This window comes from Molossus molossus, unplaced genomic scaffold (genome assembly GCF_014108415.1).
Source record: "Molossus molossus isolate mMolMol1 unplaced genomic scaffold, mMolMol1.p scaffold_m16_p_18, whole genome shotgun sequence".
Classification (NCBI taxonomy): Eukaryota; Metazoa; Chordata; class Mammalia; order Chiroptera; family Molossidae; genus Molossus; species Molossus molossus.
In genome coordinates this window covers 56,459,153-56,479,857 of record NW_023425353.1, presented here as the reverse complement: position 1 = coordinate 56,479,857, position 20,705 = coordinate 56,459,153, and the positions used below count along the sequence as shown (strand labels likewise).

Sequence of the window (20,705 nt, the reverse complement as noted above, 5' to 3'; positions counted from 1 at the left end):
TATGAACTTATTCAGCATTCCTAAGGATGTTTTAATAGTTTGCCCTGGCCGGTTTGGCTCAGCGGTTAGAGCGTCCGCCTGCGGTCCGGAGAGACCCGGGTTCAGTTCCCGCTAAGGGCATGTACCTCGGTTGCAGTTTGTCCCCGGCCCTGGTTGGTCGTGCGGGTGGCAGCCACTCGATGTGTCCCTTTCACATCGATGTTTCCTTCTCTCTCTCTTCCTCTCTCTCCCTCCCACTCTGTCTGTACAAAAAATGGAAAAATGTCCTCGGATGAGGATAAAAAAAAAAAAAATAGTTTTACAATATATGCATATATCCATACACTATATAGAAACTGTTTTTGCAAGTTTTCAAACTTTGTGTGTACGGTAGCCTGCTGTATGTGTTGAGGAACTTGTTTTTTTGTTCAACATTACATTTTAAAATTTCAGCCATATTAATAGACGTGGCTCTAGTTTATTCCTTTTCATTGTTTAAACACGCCTCAATTTGTTTACCTAGGTTTTTTTTTTGTTTTTTATCCTCACCCGTGGACATTTTTCCATTTTTTGCACAGATAGAGTAGGAGGAAGAGAGAGGAAGAGAGAGAGAGAGAGAGAAACATCGACGTGAAAGGGTCACATCGAGTGGCTGCCTCCCACATGACCCAACCAGGGCAGGGGACAAACTGCAACCAAGGTACATGCCCTTAGTGGGAACCGAACCCAGGTCTCTCCGGACCGCAGGCCAATGCTCTAACCGCTGAGCCAAACCGGCCAGGGCAACCTAGGATTTTGTTTTTTTAAGGTCTCTTTTAACTAGATCTCAGCTCAGCTCCTTAAGTGATCATATACCTAAAGAGAATCAAATATGCCTATAAGAATTGGTTTTCTTTTCTTTCTAGTAGTTCCTAGAAAATGAGCACCTAGTACTGTTATGTTGATGCTTCTAAGTTCAATCATCAGCAGGTAGGATTTATTTGATGAACTATAGTAAGCCCTCAGAACATTTGTTGCAACTCAGGTAGAAAGAGGCAAGTATTCATATATGTTAGTCTGTAGTCAAAAAAGATATTTCAACTAAAATATGTCAATGTAGTATCTGGAAGAGTTTCTGAATAGACTGACATACAGTACAGTGCGCGATGCTTTAGAGTGTTACTTAAACTCAGCTGTCAACGCCTCATTTCCACTACAGAAAGCCTAATCTCCAGTTTCATGATCCAATGCCTGCCTTAGGTTACGTTGTATTTGGGCGACACCACATTATGTTATAAAAGGCCTCTAGATCACCTGGTTCAAATGTAGTAGTTGGTTCCAGGAGCAAGGGAAACCTCTCCAATAATCATCAGGTTGATAAATTTGATTTTCCAAGTATTCTCTATAAAAGGGCAGTGAAGAGTCCAAAAATCTGTTCGAGAAGGCCCAAACAAGTGTTCCCTCAGTGGACAGTCCCAGCAACTCCTACCATAACTAGACCACGGGGAGAAGCACATTTCAATCCATGGGAATCAAGGCTGGGACTGAGAAAAAGATATTCTCCTGCCACGAGTGACAGCAGAGGAAGGCTCACAATTCTGTTCATTGGTAGTCCGTCACATTCTGTCCTGAAGTGCTGTGGCCCCCACTCCTCTTGAGGGGTCCAAGAAAAGGGTTCTGAGAATTCAGAAGTTCAAAGACCTCAGTCACAGAATTCTCTTAATTGATGAAAATCAACTTTTTCAGCATTTTTATCTTCTTTCTCCTGCTTCTGAAAGAGTCTAATGTCCTCACAGGTCTTAACTAGCTCTGGGGTTTCCTTCAATTTCAGACCTAATTGCTTTTTTCAGTCATTTCTGCATGCTGGATAAGATTGCGTTTTTCAGTAGCTGGAGGTATGATGACCCCTTGTGATACTTATTAACTGGTGGACATATTGGTGCACTTTTTTATGCCTCATAAGTTCTTCTACACTTGGCTTCCTGGCGGTCCTCAGGTTGCACCAGGTGTCACATAGGGGCCATGATCTCGTCGTTATCCAGTAGGCCAAGCAGGTTAAGATAACCCTCTCTTTCTGGGTAGCTGAGCCCCAACTCTCAACCCCCAGGAAGAGGGAAGAGAATGATACCAATAATGTTGCTCCTTTAGGCCCACTGGGCCAGCGCCTTGGCAACAGGCACTGGAAGTGCCTTTCCGTTTTTTTGCCCCTAAACCCTTGGGCGGAAGTGATCTCCATCAAGGTCAATCAGGAAACGTGGTGCTCCAGTTCATCGTTCTTGGCTGGGAGTCCCACGGATCTCACTTTAGGGAAGCACTGAGTATACGCTGAGAACATTTACCTTCCACAGGAGTTGGCTGTGGAAAACTAAAAACATCTTAAAACTCTATTTTTATTTAGTTACATACCTAGACATAATAAGTGATGAGTGAAGACTATCACTTCTTCCAGAATTTGAGAGATAAAAGCTACTGGATTCTTAACCTTTACTATCAACTTTCTGTTCTCTCCTTTTTACTACTTAGAATATACAAGTGAATAGGGAAGAGGCTGGAGAGCTAATAGCAAGGCTGGAGGAAACAGAATTTGTTATATAAACAACAGAACATGAATTGTAAGAAAATGTGACCTGTCAACTTGGGTAAACCCTAGAATTTATCCTGTTAAATATGCTGCCTCTGACAGAAGTAGAAAAAAGCATCTTTGGGGAAGAAAAATGGTTGTACCTGTCAAGATATAAATTTCAAAGAGCTTCTAATATTCTCCAAATAGTTCCTAAGTTTCCTTTTAACAGAGCCAGACAGACTAGGTTTAACTGTTGCCCATACTATTTGATAGGTATACCTGTATTGCCTGGGCAAGTTACCTAACCTCTCTGAGAGTCAGTGTTCACAGATGTAAAATGGGAATTATACCTACGACTTAAGGTTGTTGGAGGATGAAATGAGATATACATGTAAAGTGCTTGGCGATAGTAGTGACAAAATAAACAGTAGCCTCCATGGCACTCTGTATACCTTCTTCTTTTTTTAATCCTCACCCACGGATATTTTTCCATTTTGTTCAGATAGAGTGGGAGGGAGAGAGAGGAGAGAGAGAGAGAAACATTGATGATCAAATGGTTGCCTCCCGCAAGACCCTGGCCAGGGCTGGGGATGAACCGCAACCAAGGTACGCACCCTTGACCAGAATCGAACCTACGATTCATCGGTCTAGGAGCCAATACTCTAACCGCAGAGCCAAACTGGCCAGGGCTGTATACCTTCTCCTTAAAGGATTGTCACTGACTACCTCAAATACATGGCCAGGTCTCATTCATCTGTGCATCCCAAGCACCTGGTACAGGTGAAGAGCACAAAGTGGGTGCTCAATAAATGTTTACTGAATAAATGAACTGGAGATAATAAAAACACATATTTATTAAGTACTTATATAATACATAAATATTATATTTACTCCTCATAATTTTCTGAGGTATTTACTCCTATAAAATCAAGGCTCAAAGAGATTAAGTAACTTGTCAAAGTTCACACAACTTATAAGTGATGGAGTTGGAATTCAAACTCAAGCCTGCGCCCAGGAACACTATACTCTATTTACCGTATCATGCTCAGGCAGTGCAGGAAGGTGTCGAGAGAAGGTGGCCTTTGAACTGGATCTCAGAGGATGACAGAGAATCCATCAGGCACATAACGGAAAAGTCATCCCAGTAAGAGAAACCAGTATGCACAGTGGAGTGAAAAGGCACAGCATGTCTGGGCACAGCAAGTAGTTCATTACAGTGGGAACCGAGATCCCTGGAGAAGAGGCTGCAAAGGTAGTCTAGGATCAGTACGTGAAGGGCTACAGGCTGTGAAATGTCAGGTTTTTATCTTGGTGCCAATGGGCAACCATTGAGGGACAGCTTGATCAGGCAGCAGCATGATCAGAGCTGTGCTTTAGAAATTAACATCCAACAGCCTCACCAAGGAAGAACTGAAATGAGAGCCCAGATGGGAGATAGGAATATAGAAAAGAATGTTAGCTATTTGCCCAGTCTTTCCCATCTCTGAGACTCTGATCATCTCTACATTATTTTCTAAGTGACATCTTAATATTAGTGGCAAACAGAATTCTGATCTCTATAGAAACTGGGTGACACTTCCTGGATGAGGATTTCATTCTCAGAGAAGTGACACCTGGTTTATTTAACTGGTGGCAAAAGAACTCAGGTGAATGAGCCTGGCTCTTCCCTACAGTTTCAGGTAGTACAAGCACTTCCTTTTATTCTATAGACATTTGTGGATAGCCTGAAAGATGTCCCCACACCCTCCAGAGCCCAGGCCCTCCTGATGAGCTGGGACTTCAGCACACTTATTTCTGTTCTAGTGATATTCTATTCCTTTGTTCACTTAGCCTCCATCAAGATAGTCACTATTTTTATACTGTTGTATAACTATGGGAGATTATATTTTAAATTCAAATGCTTATTTATTTTATCTTGTACTTTTGTATTAGCTTTCTGCAGAAGGCTATACAAGATTAGAAGAAATTTTCAGCCCCAATTTTAAATCGGAATAAAAACATACTGTACAAAATATGTTTGGGTAAGTTCCTTAAAAAAAAGAAAAAGAGTAGAGAAAGTCATACGTTTTACCCTTCTGAGCCCCACCACCAATGTAAAATGCAAAGTAATTCTGCCCTGCCAGACTGTAAAATGTCTTGATCTTCTCTTCTACTTAAATCATGACCCAAAATTTAGTTCTGAGGGAGGACTGGTACTATATTAAGCTTAACACTGCTTCGCATTAAGGAGGCTGATCAAAATTTAAGGAGAGAATACGTCCAGAATAGACCCACAGGTTCAAAGGCAATACAATAGAGAAAAAATTGGTCTTTTCAATAGTTGATGTGGACACAATTGAACATCCATATGCAAATAAGTAAACCTCAAATTCTGCTCTTCAAAACACATCTTTAGCATCTCACACCCATCAGGATAGTTACTATCAAAAGACAGAAAATAACAAGTATTGGTGAGGATGTGGAAAAACTGGAATCCTTGTGTACTTGATGGGAAATAAAATGATGCAACAGTTGTGGAACACAGTATGGCTGTTCTTCAAAAAGTTAAACACAGAGCTACCATATGATGTAGCAATTCCACCCCTGGGTGTCTACCCAAAAGAACTGAAAGTAGGGACTCAAACATTATTTGTACTTCCATGTTCACAGATTCCTCACAATGGCTAACACATAGAAGCAACCCAAGTGCCCACTGGAGGAGGAACAAATACACAAATAGTGGTGTATTTTATAAAAAAATATGTGACTTGTACAATACATATGTATTGTGTGTGTGTGTGTGTGTGTGTGTGTATGTATACACAAACAAAACAAATATAATATTATTCAGCCTTAAAAAGGAAAGAAATGTTGACATATGTTTCATTGATTAATCTTGAGGGTATTATACTACGTGAAATAAGCCAACGGTAAAAAGACAAATACTGTGTGAGTCTGCTTATATGAGATACCTAAGGTGGTCAAAATCAGAGAGAGAAAGAATAGTAGTTGCCAGGGGCTGGGGAGTTGGGGGAACAGGGAGTTATTATTTAATGGGTACAGAGTTTCAATTTTACAAAATGAAAAAAGTAATGGTGAGCGATGGTGGTGATAGTTGCACAACATGAATGCACTTACAACCATTGAATTGTACACTTTAAAATAGTTTAAAAATTGGAGAGACTGCTAAGAGAATGAAAAGACAAACCACAGACTGCGAGAAAATACTTGCAAAAATTCAACAAAGTAGTGGTATTGAGAATATATAAAGAACCTTCAGAGTCAATAATAAGAAATAAAACAATCCAATTAAAAAATAGGCAACAATTTGAACAGACACTTCACCAAAGAATTTAAATGCCAGACAACATGAAAAAGAATCTCAGCACTCTCAGTTCTTAGGAAAATACAAATAAAAACCATGATAAGATAACCACCAGATACCCATTAGAATGGCTAAAATAAGCCCTGGCTGGTTGCTAGGTGGTTAGCGCACCGGCCCGCCGACCAATGAGTCTCTGGTTCAATTCTGGTCAAGGGCACATACCTTGGTTGTGGTTCGTCCCCGGCCCTCGTTGGGGTCATGTGGAAGACAACCAGTCAACGTTTCTTTCTCTCTCTCTCTCTCCCCCCTTCCCTCCCTGAAGATAAATAGGAAAAAAAAAATTGACAGTGACAAGTACTGGAAATACAAGATGGTACTTCCACTTTGGAAAACAATTTGCAGTTTTTTTATGAAGTCAGACATACACTTGCAAACTATAAGTACATCCCTACAGTTGAATACTACTCAGTAATAGCAACAAACTGCTGATACATATAACCACCTGGATGAATTTTAAAAGCATTATACTAAGTGAAAGAACCAAACTCAAAAGGTTTAATTGCATGATTCCATTCACTTGACATTCTGTAAAAGGCAGAAAATGATAGAGAAAAGAACAGTCAGTCGTTGTTGGGGGCCAAGTGTGGAGGGAGGTAACTGCAAAGGGGGACAGGTCATATTCTCTGCCTTGATTGTGCTGTATGTTTGTCAAAACACACAGAAGTTTGTAACCTTGGGTAACACCTAAAAGAATGATTTTTATTGTATCTGAATTTACCTGAATAAAAAACTGAAAGTTCAAGGAGAAAGTCAGGCCTATGGTAGTGAATCAAGGTTTGCTGTAGAGTAGAAAAATTAATGCTCACCAGTAAGTGCTTATACACTTGACAGAGTTAATAGCTATGCAAATGATACATTTGTTGGATGACTGCTATGAAATGTATTTGTTCTAACCAAAACAAAAATGAATGTGTTTAGCCATTTCCTCAAAAAGGGGAAAATATGGCTCTGACTGAAGTCTGTGGAACTCAAGTCAGTGGTTTCTGACCTGAACATGAGTGAGCCAAGTACTTAGAATGAATTTATGATATGCTAAGCATGAGAGCTAAATCTTGATCAGAATGCAGAAGAGGACATTATATACAATTTGAAGTACAGTAGAATTCTTATTGGAATTCTGACTTCTCTCTGGTACTAAAAGGCTACATTTATTCAAGCCATGTTGACAAGGTGGAGCGGTTTGTTTTTCAAGATACCCTGAAACACTGAAAGCTTAGGTTAAATACTAATTTTGAAAGGTAAGAATAGTATTAGTCATCAAATGTTAAGCCAGCTCTCTTCAGGTTTTAGAGTGCTTTAAGTACCAGGATTTTAAAACATTTTGGCAAATGCCTTAACACAAATTACAATTACAAAGGAATCTTTCAGTTTTTATCTTGAAGCAGCTACTCAGAATCAAAATGAGCTATTACTTAGGTGATTACATAATCCTTAGCATCCATAAAGACCACCGTTTATTAGGCCCTGGTTTCAGAAAACTATGCCTCCAGTGTTTTCAGCCCTGATCCCAAATATAAAACTGTCCACATCCCTACCCAGTTGCTACAAGCAGTTCCTAAGTCTTTGCTCCATTATGTGATGTTATTTCAAAGTCATAAAGGCAAGTATATGCTTAATTTTATTTTAGATAAAGCACTGAACACGCATTCTCATTTTTTTAAAAAAGGAAAATGTATGTTAAAAAATTAAAGGAAAGAAAACTATTTAAAGAAAGTAGATATTTAAAAGAAAGGTCATTAAATATACTGAACTTTAAATGTCTGGTAAACTAAGATTTAAGATCTGGAAAGTAAGTTCTAGGGTATATATTACTTTCAACATTACCCAACAGAATCCTTCCATTCCTTTTTTTTTTTTTTAGTAGCGATATGCTGCTGACCTTGGCATCATACACTACTGTCAAAGCAAGTGAGGAAAAAAAAGGTATATTTAAATCTAGAATCATTTGTGGCCAGAGTGTTTCCTGATCTCTGCCAGTTCCTGGCTGAAAGGACCCAGTGAATATGCTCCCCACTCCAACATAATTAAGAGAAAAAGTCATTTACTTCACTTTTGGGTATATATCCAAAGGAAATTAAATCATTATCTTGAAGAGATATCTGCACCCCCATGTTCATTACAACATTATTTACAATAGCCAAAACATGGAAACAACCTAAGTGTCCATCAATGGTTGAATGAATAAAAAAGATATGGGGGGGGGTGTGTGTGTGTAAAAGGAATATTATTCAGCCATAAAAAAAGAAGGAAATCCTGCCATTTGTAACAACATGAATGGACCTGGAGGGTATTATGCTAAATCAAACAAGTCAGTCAGAGAAGGACAAATAATGTACTATCTTATTTATATGGGAAATCTAAAAAAAAACCCAAATACGCAGGAAAAGAGACCAGATTTGTGGCTGCCAGAGGCAGGAGATGGGAAGTGGGGGAATTGGGTGGAGGTGGTCATAAGGTACAAATTTCCAGTTATAAGATAAATAAGTATTGGTGATGTAATATATAACAGGATGACCATAGTTAACAATACTGTATGGTATATTTAAAAGTTGCTAAGAGAGTAAATCTTGAAAGTTCTCATCATAAAGGAAAACATTTTTTTGTAACTATATGAAGTGATGGGTGTTAACTAAACTTACCGTGGTAATCATTTCACAATATACACATATTTCAAGTCACTATGATGTAAATCTTAAACAGTGCAGTTATGTCAATTATATCTCAATAAAATTTGAAGAAAGATAAATAAACAAATACCTCAGAATTCAACTGAAAGCTGTGTGGTCCCTCTTGAAAACTCAGTCTTGCTATTTCAAATGGGGTTCCTCTCCAACCAGGGACACTCCAGGCAAGTACAGAGTGGGATAAGCTTCTGAAGCCCTCAGAACCATGTCCAGCCCAGACTGGAACCAGTCTTTTCCAGCCACTGGCCAGGGAACCCTGTCTAGTGGTCAGGAGTGCTGAATCCAAAGATAAGTTCCTTTGTGCTTGCCCCATGAAGACATTTCTACTCACTTTATTGAGCAATAAAATGAAAGATAAGATACGGGTTTAAAGACGCTTGCCAAACAGAATATTAGATAAAAATACATTTAAATCAGGATATCATGACCTCTGATGTAAAATATTGGTGTTAAGACCAAAACTTACGAATGCATTGTTTTAAGACTGATTAAACAACAAATATCACTGTTGCCCTACTGATCTACATGATTCCACACCGAATTCATTCATCATTTCTCTTTTTAGGGGAACATCAGGATTCAGCACGAACTCAATTTGTCTTTTACATAGGTCATTAGTATAATATTGAAATGAACCTTTAAAATTACAACTTTCCAACTTCAGTCTTCCTTAAATACTCACATTAGAAAGGTCTAAAAATCAATCAGGGGACCTCTGCTTCCGGGAAGATGGAGTATTCCTATTCTTCCCACTAAGTACAACTAAAACAGTGTTTATAAAGCACACATAAAGAGATTCTGAAAGGTGGAGAGAAGAAGGTAGACTAGCTCAGGACTTTGAGATCTGAAACAACATGGTGGTTGGAATCCTGGGTTTTCTTTCTAATTCATATAGCCCAGAATTAGAGCTGAAAAGACTGGGTATAGAGAAAAACCAATAGTTGCAGACAAAAAGAATCCCCTCAAAAGCCTACTCCTTATAACCAAAAGACAAGAAAAAAGAGTCTAGTCTTGGCTGATGTGGCTCAGTGGTCAGAGTGTTGGCTTGCACACCAAAGGGTCGAGGGTTTGATTCCTGATCAAGAGCACATACCTGGGAACCGAACACAGGACTCTCTGGTCCGCAGGCCGACGCTCTAACCGCTTAGCCAAACTGGCCAAGGGAGAGGAAAAAAGTTAGTATTGCCCTGGATAGTTTGGCTCAGAGGTTGGAGCATTAGCCCGCAGATCAATGAGTTGCAGGTTCATTTCTGGTCAAGGGCATGTATCTCGGTTGCGGTTTGTCCCTGGCCCTGGTCCGGGTCGTGTGGGAGGCACCAGTTGATGTGTCTCTTTCACATTGATGTTTTTCTCTCTCTCCCTCACTCCTACTCTATCTGAAGATAAATGGAAAAATATCCTCAGGTGAGGATTTAAAAAATAAAATAAATAAATAAATAAAAATAAAAGTTAGTATTGCTAAACTTGTGGGGCTATAACAAAGGACCTAATATTTGTGTCCTCAGAGTCCCAGAAGGAGAAGAGAAAAGGAAGCACTTAAAAGGTATTTTAGGAAATAATGGCTGAAAACTTCCCAAATTTGGCAAGAGAGATAACCCTACAAATTCAAAAAGCCGAGTGAGTCATAAACAGGATAAACACAAAGAAATCCATGCCAAAATATATCATAACTAACTTTCTGAAAACTAAAGATGGTAATGTCACTCTGGAAGACAGTTTGGTAATTTCTTACAAAACTAAAAATATTCTTGCCATACGATGCAGCAGTGGTGCTCCTTGGTTTTCACCCAAATGAGTTGAAAGTTTAGGTATACAGATGATTCATAATTGCTAAAACTTGAAAGCAAAAAATATGTCCTTCAGAAAGTGAATGGACAAACGGTGGTGCATCCAGACAATGGAATATTATTCAGCACTAAAAAGAAATGAGCTAGTAAGCCATGAAAAGACATAGAGGAAACTTAAATGCATATTAGTAAGTAAAAAAAGCCAATCTGAAATGGCTACATACTTTATAATTCCAAGTGTATAACATTCTGGAAAAGGCAAAACTATGGAGTCAGTTAAAAAGATCAGGGGTTGCCAGGGGTTGGTGGAGGGAGGGAGGAATGAATAAGCAGAAGGCAGAGGATTTTTAGGACAGTGAAACTATTATTCTCTATGATACTATAATGATGGATATACGTCATTACACATTTGTCAAAACAGAACGTATAACACCAAGAGTGAACCCTTATGTAAACTGTGCACTTTGGGTGATAATGATGTGTCAATGTAGGTTCATTGATCATAATAAATATCACAATGTGGTGCAGGATATGAATAGTATTAATAGTGGGGGGAGGCTGGGTATGTGGGGTCAACATTATACGGGAATTTCTTTACTTTCTGCTCAATTTTGCTGTGAACCTAAAACTGCTCTAAAAATTGAAGTCTATTAAAAAAATACAATGAACTGAATAAAAAAGAAAATATAACACAGCAAAATTTGTTGGACATTACTAAGAGAAAAATTATAGCACTACATGAAGAAAGAGGAAAAGTCTCAAATCAATAATCCAAGCTCCCCTCCAAGAACCTAGAAAAAGAGCAAAATAAACCCAAATCAAGCGGAGGGAAGGAAATAATTAAAGAACACAGATCAATGAAGTTGAAAACATAAAAGCAATAGAGAAGAATCAATGAAACATAGAGCTGGTTCTTTAGAAAGATCAAGAAAATTGAGGAACCTCTAACAAGACTGACAAAAAATAAGATGGAAGACACAAATGAACAGTGTCAGGAATAAAACAGGGGATTATCACTTCAGACCCCATAGGCATCTTATACACACAGATTTGACAACTTAGATGAAATGGATAAAATCTCAAAAACTATAACAACTTACCCAACCTGAAAGAGATACTTTGAACAGCTCTCTTAACTATTAAGGAAATTGAATTTGTAGTTTAAAAAACTCTCCCAAATAGATGTCTCCAGGCCCAGATGATTTCATTAAAGAATTAACACCAATTCTACATAATCTCATCCAGAAAACAGAAGAGAGAAGACTTTCCGATTTATTTTATGAAGCTGATACTAAACCAGATAAAGACAAAACAAAACAACAAAAATCTAGAGAGCAATATCACTCATGAATGCAGATATAAAAACACATAACAAAATATTAGCAAATAGAATTCAACAATATATAAAATAATTACATAATACACCATGCGGCTTATTCTAGGGATGCACGTCTGGTTCAATATTCAAAAATCCATCAATGTAATCTACCATATTACAGACTAAAGACGAAAACTCACATGATCATATCAACTGATGCAGAAAAAGCATATGACAAAATTCAACATCCATTTTTTTAAAATCGATTTTTATTGAATTTTTAGAGAGTGAAAGGAAGGGTGGGAGGAAGGGAGAGAGAAACATTGATGGGAGAGAGAGACACATCAATCGGTTGCCTCCCGTACAACATCAACTTGTTGGGGATCGAATCTGAAACCCAGGTACACGCTCTTGACCGAGAATCAAGCCCACAACCCTTTGGTCCACAGGTTGACACTCTAACCGCTGAGTCAAACCAGTCAGGGCTCAACATCCAGTCTTGATAAAAACTCTCAGAAAAATTGGAATTGAGGGGAACTTCTTCAACCTGATAAACACATCTACAAAAAACCTACATCTGACATTATATTTAATGGTAAAAGATTGATTGGGAGCAAGACACAGACATCCATTCTCACCATTCTTATTCAATATACTTCTAGAAGTTCTAGTCAATGCAATAAAGCAAGGAAAAGAAAGATAAGGCATACAAATCAGAAATGAAGAAATAGAAGTGTTCTTACTTGATGGCATGTTTATCTATGTAAAAATTTCCATGAAGTCTACAAAGCTTTTTACCTAAAAAGTGAGCTCAGCAAGGTCAAAGGATACAAGAAAAACATACAAAAATCTATTGTATTTCCATATACTAGCTGTACTATACTATACTATACTATACTATACTATACTATACTATACTATACTATACTATACTAGTTTTATATACTGAACAGGTTTAAAGACCAAAATTAAAAATATAATAAAATTACTTAAAAATATAAACACTTAGATGAAAATCTAACAAAACAGTAACCGACTTTGTATGCTAAACACTATATAACTCTGACGAAAGACTCAAAGAATATCTAAATAAATGGAGAGACATACTGCATTAATGGATCGAAGATTCAACATAGTAAAGATGTCAATTCTCCTGAAATTGATATTCAAGTTTAATTCAATTCTTACCAAAATTTCAGCAAGATTTTTGTAGATATAGACAAGATTATTGTAACATTTATATGAAAGACAATAATAGAACAGCTAAAACAATTTTAAAAAAGAACAAAAGTTGGAGGAATCAGTCTGTCCTATTTCAAGACTTAACTGTTTAGCCACAGTAATCAAGACCGTGTGGTATAAGCAGAAGGAAAGACATACAGATCAGTGAAACAAAATAAAGAACCCAGAAAGAAACCTGTGCAAACATGCTGAATTGATTTTTGATAGAAATGCAAAAGAAATTCAAAAGAGGAAGGACAACCTTTCCAACAACGTGTCTGAAATGATTAGAAAGAACCCACAGGAAAAAAACTGAACCTAAGTCTCTCCCTTATAAATAAATGAACTCAGGCCCCGCCGGTGTGGCTCAGTGGTTGAGCATAGACCCATGCACGAAGAGGTCACCGGTTCGATTCCTGGTCAGGGCACATGCCCAGGTTGTGGACCAAATCCCCGGTGGAGGGGCATGAAGGAGGCAGCCAACCGATGTTTCTGTCCCTTTCTCTCTCTCTCAAAATCAATAAAGAAAAAAAAAATTTTTTAAAAAATGAACACAGAATAGATCATGGTCTTAAATGTAACATGTATAACTACAAAACTTTTTAAAAAAGAGTAAGAAAAAAGCCTTGAGATCTAGTGCTAGATAAAAAGTTCTTAGACCTGACATCAAAAGCACAATTGATAAAAGAAAAAACTGATATACTGCACATCAAAATTAAAAACTTTTTCTCTACAAAGGCCCCTGTTGGAAGAATAAAAAGACAAGCTACAGACAAGGAGAAAATATTTGCAAACTACTTACTTACCTGACAAAGGACTAATATCTAGAATATGTAAAGAATTCTCAAAACTCAACAGTAAAAAAAAAAAAATCCAAAACATAAGCAAAAGATACAAAGAGACACCGCACCAAAGATCCTGTACATAACAAGATATTCAATATGATTAGCCTTCAGGGAAATGCAAATTAAAACCATGAGACACTACTATACACTTAGCAGAATGACTAATATAAAAAGAGTGAACATTGAATGCTGGTGAGGATACAGAGATACTGATGACTCACACAATGTTGGTGAGAATGTAAAATAGTACATTTACTCTGAAAAACACTTTGGCAATTTCTTAAAAAAATAAATATACAACTATCATATGACCCAGTAATTGTGTGTCTGGGTATTTATCCCAGAGAAATAAAGACTTGTGTTTACAGAACCTGTACACTAATGTTTATAGCAGCATTATTCCTAATAGCCAAAACCCAGAAACAACCCAGATGTTCTTCAAAGAGTGAATGCATGATGTGGTATATCTATATCACAGAATACTACTTAGCAATAAAAAAGAACAAACTATTAATGCAATAACCGCCTGAGTGAAAAAAGTCAATTCCAAAAGATCACTATTGTTTGATTACATGCATGTATATTTCTAAAATGACAAAGTTTTAGAAATGAAGAACAGACTAGTGGTTGCCAATGGGCTACGGAGTGGGTAAGGATAGAAGAGAAGTAGGTGTGGCACCATGAGGAACCTTCCAGGTAATGGAATTTTTCTGTATAATGATTACACCAATGCTGACATCCTGATCTGTACTACAGTTTTGCAAGATGTTAACATTGGGGGGAAGTGGGTTGAGGAGATAGGGGATCTCTGTGTGGTTTCTTAACAACTATAAGTAAATCTATAGTCATCTCTAAATGAAAAGTTTAATTTTAAAACTTTAATCAAACTGAAGCTACTTCAGATCTTTTCTGGCATCTAAAGAGTTTTCTCCTTGCTGTAATTTTGTTAGCAGCCAAAGGTTAAGCTTAAGTGCTACAAATATTTGGGAGAAACCTACCTAGCACCTTGGGCCAAAAATATTTGCCAAAACAAACCTGCCTACAGAAATCTCATTCAGGGACATGTATTAGCTTACAAAATAACTGTTTAGATAGAGTGGATATGTTCTTGCTAATACTGCATATTAATTGAGGGTTTTTTTGGGTTTCATTATGCAATTTCCTTAAATTATTTATTTCCCTCCAAACAGCTATGAGGAATTTCTTTTCTATTTTAGTTTTTAAAAATTCATCTGTAAAACATGAGTCCATTGTCATCAATATTTAAACAAAAAGGCAAAGTTCCCTCACTTCCCATCCCAGTCTTTTCCCCAGAGAAAAACATTGCTGTCAGTTTAAAGTATTTCTTTCTAGATTTTTGTGTGTGTATTTCTAGACATATGTACAGTTGTGTGTGTGTGTGTGTGTGTGTGTTTACAAAGATAGGATCATACTATTTATACTGTTTTTCAAATTCCTCCCCCCCCCCCTTTAAAATGTCTTGAAAATTTACATGTCAGTGTATTTAGATCTGATTTAACTCCTTCTTTTCAGCTGCCTTACAAGTAGTCTGTGGTATTGATGTACCCTAGTCTAACTGTTTGCCTGTTGACACTTAAGAAGGTTCCAACTTTTGCTATTGCAAGCAATGTAGTCATCAGTGAAAATCCTGTACATGTTTCTGTGAACATATATGAGGGTATTTCCCTAGGAAAGAAACCCAGAAGTAGAACTAGAGCTTGGAAGGTATGGTGGACATTGTTGATTGGCTGAACCAGGACCTGCTCCCACCCATTTTCAAACATCTCCTTTCTTCCTCCCACAGCAAAGGCTAAAATAGCTGGAAACTTACTTTGCTTACAGCTAGGGTTGGCCATGTGACCCAGTTCTAGCCAATTAAACATCAGCAGAGGTATGCTAAGTGCTCCCTAGGAATGTTTTTGCTTTCCAGGTAAAAGGGATAGCCATGACTGGCACTGGCCCATTTTCCTGCCCTGAAGGTGGCTGTGGTGTTTGGAGGGGTGGCAGCCCTGTTACAACATGAAGGAAAGCCAAGAGAATCACGATGATGTCAGCCCTGACCAGTGAATTGCTGGATCAAAGCCAGCAGTAGCCTACCTCCAGACTGCGTGTTATGTGAAAGGAATGAACTATACCGGTAGAAGCTGCAGTATAAGTCTGGTTTTCTGTTACTTGTAGCCAAATGATTCAGTACTAAATTACTCTCGAAAAGGTTTATACTCATCTTATTCTCTCACAAAAATCTTTAAGAGTATCCAATTCCTAAAACTTTTATTTACTTTGGATGTTGTCAGTCATTTAAATGTTTAACCAAGCTGAGGCATGAAAATGTTTCATATGAAGTGGTGCATCCCTTCATACGTTTATTGGACATTCGGATTTCCTCTTGTATGACTTTCTTGTTTATATCCCTTGACAACACTTTATTGCATTGTTTGACTTTTTCTTATTGATTTGTAAGGATCAATTTCCAGATAGCAAAGCAGACTGAATTAAACTCATTGGGGAAATCTGTCTCTGCCTCCTTACATTATCAATCACATCAAACACAACTAAGAAATAAATCTTCCATGCCAGGCCAGGCTGACGGTGACAATCGTGACAGTTATCTCTGAGTGCTGCACCACCACATAGCAATGTGTCAAGAAGTAATTCAATTTGTGCAAAACACTACAGCCCATGCTTAGCACTTCTTTTGCAAATCTATACCCAAAGAAAGGCTTATGAAATGGTGCCACACTGGTGAACCAGGCAGAGTCCTTAACATATATCATTTTATTTAACCCTCATATCAAACTCAAGAGGCAGTCATTATTATTCCTGTTTTACAGAATAAGTAATGAAAGTAAACTTTTAAAACCAATAGTTTCTTTCTTGCCACAGAAACTTACATTCTAGGCCCCATATTTAAAAACAAAACAATTAAGTGTTTACCTGACATTAAAGTTATGTAAAATATATTGTGCCTATCTAAATACATCAACATGCTTAAGTTAGAAGCATCGCTAAACCAGTTTAGTGGTTTAAGAATCTCAAGAAGCTGTTCCAAAGTGTGGCTCCAAAGTTTACTGCCACACTGTAGTTAACCAAAATTGTTTCCATTTTTTAAAGTAAAAAACTAAATTGAGTAGGATTGTAATGCTTCAGCAAAAAGAAGCTATTAGCTAGCTACCCCACCCCAGAGCAAGGGGGTAAAGAATTCCTCTAATCAGTTAACAATCAACCAGTCTGACACTGGAAAACAAACAAAATGAGCTGTTAAAGATGATGAAAGACTGGGGTGAAAGCAATGTAAATAAGTAGACTAGAACATGCACCATCCTGAGTATTTGGACATGGTTTGGATTTTGGATAGATTGACTATTTTAAAAAGCCTAGCAGTTAGAGGAAAAGAGAAAATTGGGGAGGCTTCTGCTCCTGGAGTCAGGTGTGGGACAGCAGGAGGGCTGAGGCACTGACAAATATGTCCTTGCTTTATGCCACACCTCCCCTCACAGAGCTGTGGATCCTTTCTCTGGCAAAGCATCACACAAAGTACTCAATCCACAGTGAGTGAGGAGCACAGGCATCAAACCTCCTGGATGCCTTTTACTAAACCCTCCCAGGGGACACACCCAGCCCAGAGCCTACAGGCCAGAGCCCCAAGAACTGACAGTCCTTAGGGCAGGAAGACCAGAACCCTGAGATGCTGCCTGTTTGGACACCCCTCCCCCCCCCCCTGGGTTGGCATGGAGGTTCACCTAAAGCATTCTCTTGTAGAATTTTTTTAGCCAGTTTCTAAGGCACAGAAAAATCCCTGGGGGAGTTTGAATTCTCATTTTACATGAAAGAAAACAAGTGTGCAGAAAGAACGCTTACAGTCTTCAAAAGTGCAAATGGGTTGACAAATTCCGAATCTGAGGGTACCTCTGGTTGTTTCTTACATTTTCCTGGTGGGCTTGCCCAGCGGTCCCTGCTTGGGGAGAGGCAGTGGAGTTTTCCCCCACCCAACCCAAGTTCCTCAGAAGGGCTACACACTTCACCCCACTGGCACAGCAAGGGTGATAACACATGGAAAGAAATCTCTTTCCCAAAGTCAGCTGTGGCCAGGCCAGGCTTGCAGAGGGGAGGAATCCTGGTGGGCTGCTCCTGACCTCCATCCAGGTGTCTGAAGTAAGGTGTATCCAGGGGCATAGAAGTAAGAAAGTGAGACAAACTTTTGTCACCGGAACAAAACTAGCCAAATTCCTTGGCCTTTCAGAACAGTCTGTCCAAGCCTCAGGACAGCTCATTAGAGAAACAGTAATCAGGGCATGTGAGAGAGGGGGACAGCAAGTCTCAGAGAGGGGCAAAGACAAAAAGAAAAAAAGAAAGAAGGAAACAGAAGAGGGTGACGGGACCAAAATGTGCCCAAATCAAACCAGGTGCTGCAGCACAGTGCTGGGAAAAGACACATCTGGCAACCTAAGGGCTCCCTGAGTGCCTGTTAGAGCTGGGCCCTAAATGAGTTCAGAGAGCCAGGCCTTGCAGGTGCTCCTAACTTGCTGGCTCACCGAGACTGCAAAGAGCAGAGAAGGGAGGATGGTTTAGCACTTCCCGCACCCACCCCCAACCAGCACAACCAACTAAACACACCCAGGCTCACTCTCTGGTGGACACATATGGTCAGGCAGGCACACTCATCTGCACACACAGCCTTCAAGTGTGTGAGTGCACACACACACACATACACCCTCCCAGTGCACAGACACAACATAGTGTAGGAACACAATCACACTAACTCCATCAGGAGTGGTGAACATACATACAACATCTCTGCAGGCTCATGCTCATGCAGGGAAAGGTGTCTCTATCTCTGCTGCTCTCTCTCACACACACCATAACCTAAGTACATACAAACCTCTACATAAGATACATACACAAACTCACAGCCCGTTAGGAAAACATGCACTCACACCCATCCTTACAATCTCTCAGGTGGAGTGTGCATACACAAATTAGTGCACACGCACTCGTAATCCATCAGGCACATCCACACACTCACAACCTCTGTCTCGAGCACACACACCCTTACAACCTGCACACACAAAACCTACCAGGGCACACGCACTCACAGTCGGCCAGGAACACACTCGCGCACAACTTCTCTGTCGGCGTGAGTGCAAACAAACTCGCCGCCACCGCGGTCACGCCGCACTCACAACCTCCTGCTGAGATGCACACACCACCTCACACGCTCTCCGCCGGCGCAGGCACGCTCGGCCTATCTCCGCCGGCACACGCACACTCACAGCCTCCCCTGAGGGCGCACCCCGCACCCTCGCACCCCCCTCCCCAGGCCGTGCCAGCGCCGGACAGCGAGCGCCGGACAGCAAACTCGGGCGGTGCGGGTTGTGCACACGCCCCCGATCCGCAGCTGCCAGCGCCCCTCCTCACCTTTCTCGCTGGCGCCCCGCGCCCGGCCCTCGTCTTCCTTGGGGTTGGTCACCTGGGTGATGATGGCTGGGCCGTCCATGGGGGCGCGGCGCGGCGGCCGCCCACCGGCCCGGCCCCCCGCCTGCCAGGCGCGCGGGGGCGCGGCGCGGTGGGCGAGCGGGGCCGCGGGCCGGGGGAGCGCTCGCCGCCGCGGCCGCCTGGGCGCGCCCGCCGCTCGGCCCCGCGCTCTGGGAGAGGCGGCCCGCGCCGGTGCCCCAGCTCCCGCCGCCGCCGCTGGGCTGGAGCGGCCGCCGCCTCGTCACCATGAACCCCGGAGCCGCGCCCGGGAGAGCCGCGCACCGGGAGGAGAAGGGGGAGGCCGGGCGCCGCGGGAAGCGGGAGCGGGCGAGGGGGAAGGAGCAAACGCGGAGCGAGGGCGGGAGGGCGGGAGAGAGGGAGGGAAGAAGGGAGGGAGCGAGGGAAAGAAGGAGGGCGGGCGGGTGGGTGTGTCCCGGCCCTGGGACCGGCCTCCGCCGCCGCCGCCGCCGCCGCGGGCTCTGCCCGCCAGCCCGGGGGGAGAGGGGTGCGGGGCGAGGGGGAGGCGGTCGGGGGGGTGGTAGGGGACGCGCGCGCCTGGGGTCCTGGGCAGAGGAGTGAGGTGAAGGGTTGGGGTGTAGGGGATTCCAGAGGAGTTCTGGCGGTAGGTGTGAGGGGCCCCGGGCGCACGGGGTGTCAGGGGGTGGGAAAGTGAGGGGGCGGTGAGGGGTCTGGGTGTGAGGGGTGTGGGAAGGAGTCTGGCAGACTGGGGTGAGAGGCGTGGGGGGGATACACAGGGCCCGTGGGGTACCGAGGGGTGCGCGGTGCGCGGACTCGGGGACCGAAGAGGGATTGCACGGATGCGGGAGTGAGGCTGGGCCTTGGGGAGGGATATTTACCCGGATGAGGTAGGAGTATGGGATAGAGTGTGGGATGGGGGTTGGGGTCCTGAGAGGGTGTTTTGGGGGAGGTGCTGGTAAGGGCGTCCCAGCGCGGGGAACCGAGGAACAGGGACGTGGGCAGGAGGGCCCAGGTGTGCGGGAGCAGAGGCTGCTAAGGAGCGGTCCCTTACACCAAGGCGGTCCGCGGAGGGGGTCCTGGGCCCCGGGGATGAGAAAACCAGGAATAAGCGGGGGTCAGGAGGGGGTGCGTCTGCGGACCGGGGTGGAGGCCCCAGGCGTGGAGTGCTCTTGGAACCCGCATCAGTTTTGTGCGGGACAGCCCGCGTGCGGGTCCTCGAGGATCAACCTCCTGGCACGTGGCAGTGTCACCTTCGGGGGGGGGGGAGCCTGGGCAGTGGGAATTTCCGGGTGCTCGGCAGAAAGGGGGGTGGGGGAGCCGATCGAGGGCTGAGGAGAGGAAGGGGCCTGTAGCGGGCCGAGATGGGCACGGACTGTGCTTCTGAAGAGGCGCCAGCCACTGACAAGCCTGGGGCGACGGCCAGAGCGCGAGCATGACGGGAAAGTGCCCCTTCAGCTTCGGATAGTCGGAGCCCTTTTCGTACTGGCGCCTTCGTGTTCCAACTTGGAGGCCAC

At 41.8% G+C, this 20,705-nt stretch overlaps 1 protein-coding gene and 1 pseudogene across 2 annotated transcripts in view; both read right to left on the bottom strand.

Moving 5' to 3' along the window:
- CTDSPL (CTD small phosphatase like) overlaps positions 1–19,250 on the bottom strand; it is a 101,310-nt gene extending 82,060 nt beyond the window's left edge. For both annotated transcript variants that reach the window (XM_036267200.1, XM_036267201.1), the window contains exon 1: positions 19,156–19,250. In XM_036267200.1, coding sequence (XP_036123093.1) covers positions 19,156–19,234 — 79 coding nt within the window. In that variant the 5' untranslated portion in view covers positions 19,235–19,250. The remainder of the gene's footprint in view (positions 1–19,155) is intronic.
- On the bottom strand, positions 1,220–3,164 carry LOC118633492 (annotated as a pseudogene).
- Positions 19,251–20,705: the final 1,455 nt, after the last annotated feature.